Source organism: Priapulus caudatus, unplaced genomic scaffold (assembly GCF_000485595.1).
Source record: "Priapulus caudatus unplaced genomic scaffold, Priapulus_caudatus-5.0.1 Scaffold2523, whole genome shotgun sequence".
In the NCBI taxonomy this organism is placed as follows: domain Eukaryota; kingdom Metazoa; phylum Priapulida; class Priapulimorpha; order Priapulimorphida; family Priapulidae; genus Priapulus; species Priapulus caudatus.
The window spans coordinates 5,511-9,499 of NW_014579584.1; the positions used below are offsets into that span (position 1 = coordinate 5,511).

A 3,989-nucleotide genomic window follows, 5' to 3' on the forward strand; every position below is an offset into this window, starting at 1 on the left:
ATTGCTGCTGCAGAAGGAGAGAAATCGCCACGCGTGTGATATGTGTTGGGACACAGATTCGCCCGCTAGAGAAGCCATCTGCGGACCACAGCGCTCAGTCATTCAGATGAGAAACCTATGTGTGTGATATGTGCTGACTACAGATGCTTCAGATGTGTGGAGCTGAAGCGACACAAACCACACCCATACAACGAGAGAAAACCCTACGTGGTGTGAACACATGTGCACTACAGGTGCACTCAACTATCCACTCTTAAAACACACAAGCGAACTCACACAGGAGAGAAACCCTTTTCGTGTGACACATGTGACTACAGGTGCACTCAACTATCCGGTCTTAAGTCACACAAGCGAACTCACACGGGAGAGAAACCCTACAAGTGTGATATGTGTGATTATAGATTCTCTAGTATGACTCGCCTCAAGGAACACAAGCGCATTCACACAGGCAAAAAGCCTTATGCATGTGACACATGTGATTACAGGTGCCGTCACCTATCGAGTCTTAAGGCACACAAGTCCTCTCACACAGGAGAGAAACCCTTTGCGTGTGACGCATGTGACTACAGGTGTACTCAACTATCCAGTCTTAAGTCACACAAGCGAACTCACACAGGAGAGAAACCATATGCATGTGATACGTGTGACTACAGATGCTTTCAAGTGGCTAAACTCAAGCGACACAAACGCATCCATACAGGAGAGAAACCTTACGTGTGTGACATTTGTTCATGTTCATATACTGAGTTGAGAGGTTTGAAGGTGCACTTTCGAACTCACTCAGGTGAAAAGCCATATGCATGTGACAAATGCGAGTACAAATGTACGTCATACAATACTCTCAAGACACACAAGCGCTCTCACACGGGAGAGAAACCCTACAAGTGTGACAAATGTGACTACAGGTGCACTAAACAAGTCAATCTTAAGACACACAAGCGAACTCACACAGGAGAGAAACCCTACAAGTGTGACACATGTGACTACAGGTGCACTCAGCTATCCAATCTTACGAAACACAAGCGAACTCACACGGGAGAGAAACCCTATGCGTGTGATACGTGTGATTATAGCTGCTCTCAAATGGCTTGCCTCAAGCGACACAAACGCATTCATACAGGAGAGAAACCCTATGCGTGTGATACGTGTGACTACAGATGCTCTGAAGTGGCTAAACTCAAGCGACACAAACGCATCCATACAGGAGAGAAACCCTATGCGTGTGATATGTGTGACTACAGGTGCAGTCAACCAGCAAATCTTAAGACACACAAGCAAACTCACATGGGAGGAAAGCCCTAGACACGTGATAACACACTGCCAATGACATAGCTACTGCTTGCACGTGATATGTGTGGATATATTTCCTCTCCAGGATCGCTGCTATTCTCATATGTTGTTTTAACCTCCCCCCCCCCCACCATCTTTCATTTTCCCATTGCTGATCAGTTCTCAGAAGTGCTTAGATCTATGCACACACGCGCGCACACAGTGCACACACGCGCACGCACACACCCGCAGCCCACCCCAACAAAGCGACCATACAAAATACACACAATCGATACGTTACTGCCAACATGTGGACGTTTGGTATTATGACAATAGCTGAAACGAAAAGAAATGAACATTTCGAAAAAGAGTTCCAAGAAAAACATCTAGCAGACCTATACAAATTACGTGACCGGTGTTATGAAGAAGAAAGAATACAACATTACGTACATTTAGAGATGATCACGCCACAGCGGCATTGCATGATTTCCGAATATTCTGCACGCTACTACGTTACGACGCACAAACAATGGGGTATATGTCCTGCATTTACAATTTTAGATCCCTCACTTAATATGCGATAAATATAGGTATATATTACTGTCACTGTATTCGGATCACATGTTGTTGTTTTTCATGGATCGCCAAATGAGAATGAATAAGTAAGCTGCGAGGTTTTTCTAATTCGACATTCGAACTGTTACGGCGGCGTATACCGGCGCGGAGCCGTTTGGATTGCGTCCGCAGATGGGCGGCCAAGTGACGATGCGGCGGCGCTCGTTGTCTGCGCCGACAGAGGGGATTGGCTAGCCGCTATCCAGATAGTATACAGGAGATCAACTAGTAATGCTCTTTATATACTTCACAAATACTTCTACTATGAGCCTTACGAGGACGCGCAGCGCGATATCATGGCCACACAGTAAGATTGTTTTTAGAAAAAATGTGATCTGTCAGTATGCCCTATACGATTTCTGATCAGTCCTGGTGTCGTATTCGCTACTGCGCAGTGTGCGTGTATCACGCCCTCGTTTGAATGAGTGCGCCGGGTGTTTTTCATAACTGCAGCAGTAAACTTCCATCCACACTTCTCACTACGCAAATGGCTTCTCTCCCGTGTGAGTTCGCTTGTGTTACCTTCGAGTTACCGAGGGTAGTATATCTGTGATTCACATATATCGCACGCCAGTCTTGCTCTCTGCCCGTGTGAGTGGCATGTGTCTTTTAGAGCTTACCGACGTATAAACACTTATATTCGACATCTTCACATGCAAACGGTTTTCGTCTCCCGTTGTGAATGCGCATGTGTACTTGAGATAACCTCGAGTTCGTATATTCTGTGTTCATCATTGGTATCGCACACGTACGGTTTCTCTCGCGCGGAGTGACGTGGCGCATGGTGTGACTTGAGATAACGGCGTAGCGTGAGTATATTGTGGTTCACATATCTCAACTCATATGGCCTTTTCTCCCGTGCTGATGCGGCAACTGGCGCATGTGTACTATTTATGATCATTGAGTCCTCTTACACCTGTACTCACAACGTACTTTGCTACGTAAATTGGGCGCTCTCTGCCCGTTGAGTGCGCATGTGTGACTTAAGCGATAGAGGACGTATAACACTTATATTCAATCTCTCACACGCAACGCATTCTCTCGCGTTTGAGTGAGTGCGCTTGTGCACCTTCCAGACTATCGAGGGTAGTAGATCTTGTGTTCACAGTATATCGCCACGCATACGGTTTCCTCCCGTTGAAAGCGCATTGTGCACCTTCAGCGACTATCGAGGGTAGTTTATATCTGTGTTCCACATATATCCGCAGCGCATACGGTTTCTCTCCCGTGTGAGTGCGCCATGTGTCTCTTAAGCGTTCGGACGTTAGAACACCTGTATCACACTTGTCGCCACACGTACGGCTTCCTCTCCCGTGTGAGTTGCGATGTGCTCTGAGATGATTGCGAGTTCTTACACCTGTTATTCACAACTTATCGCACGTAACGGGTTTTTCTCCTGTGTGAGTGCACATGGTGGTCTCTGGAGATGACCGAGGGTTAGTATATCTGTGTTCACATATATCGCACGCATATTAGACTTCTCTCCGGTGTGAGTGCGCATGTGTACCTTTTGCAGATTACAGAGGGTAGTATATTTGTTTCACATATATTTTTTTCACAGCATACGGCCTCTCTCCCGTGTGAGTGTGCATGTGTGACTTAAGCGATACAGACGTAGAAACTTTATATTCACATCTCTCAGCATGCAAACGGTGTTCTCTCTGTGTGAGTGCGCAGTGCTACATTGCAGTTGACGAGAGTCCTATTTAACTGTGCTTCCACATATATCGCACGCATACGGCTTCTCTCCTTGTGTGCGCTGCGATGTGTACCTTGAGATAACTGCTGCTGCCTACACACTGTGTTCACATATATCGCCACAGTAATATGGTTTTCCCCGTAGGTGAGTGTGCTGTGTTTCTTAAGCATATCAGACGTAGAACACTTATATTCACATCTCTCACATGCATATGGTTTCTCTCCTGTGTGATTGCGCATATGTTTATTGTGGTAACGTAGCTTGGAGCTGGCATATCCACACACATCACACACGTAGGACATCTCTCCTCCAGGCGTGGCAATATCTGAATGAGAAGGCTCATCAAACAAAATCGAGCGTGCTCAGTTCTGCTCGTTTCGCAGCTTCTCGCTGTAACGCCTCTCCT

The 3,989-nt window shown here is 46.4% G+C and overlaps 1 protein-coding gene across 1 annotated transcript; it reads left to right on the forward strand.

Annotated features, from left to right (window-relative positions):
- Positions 1-216: 216 nt before the first annotated feature.
- LOC106818785 (zinc finger protein 665-like) lies at positions 217-1,460 on the forward strand (the record flags this gene model as incomplete). The annotated part of the gene is made up of 1 exon (XM_014823460.1): positions 217-1,460. A coding segment is annotated over one exon (1,086 nt), but the record flags the coding sequence as incomplete, so codon positions are not given.
- Between the last annotated feature and the right edge of the window lie 2,529 nt (positions 1,461-3,989).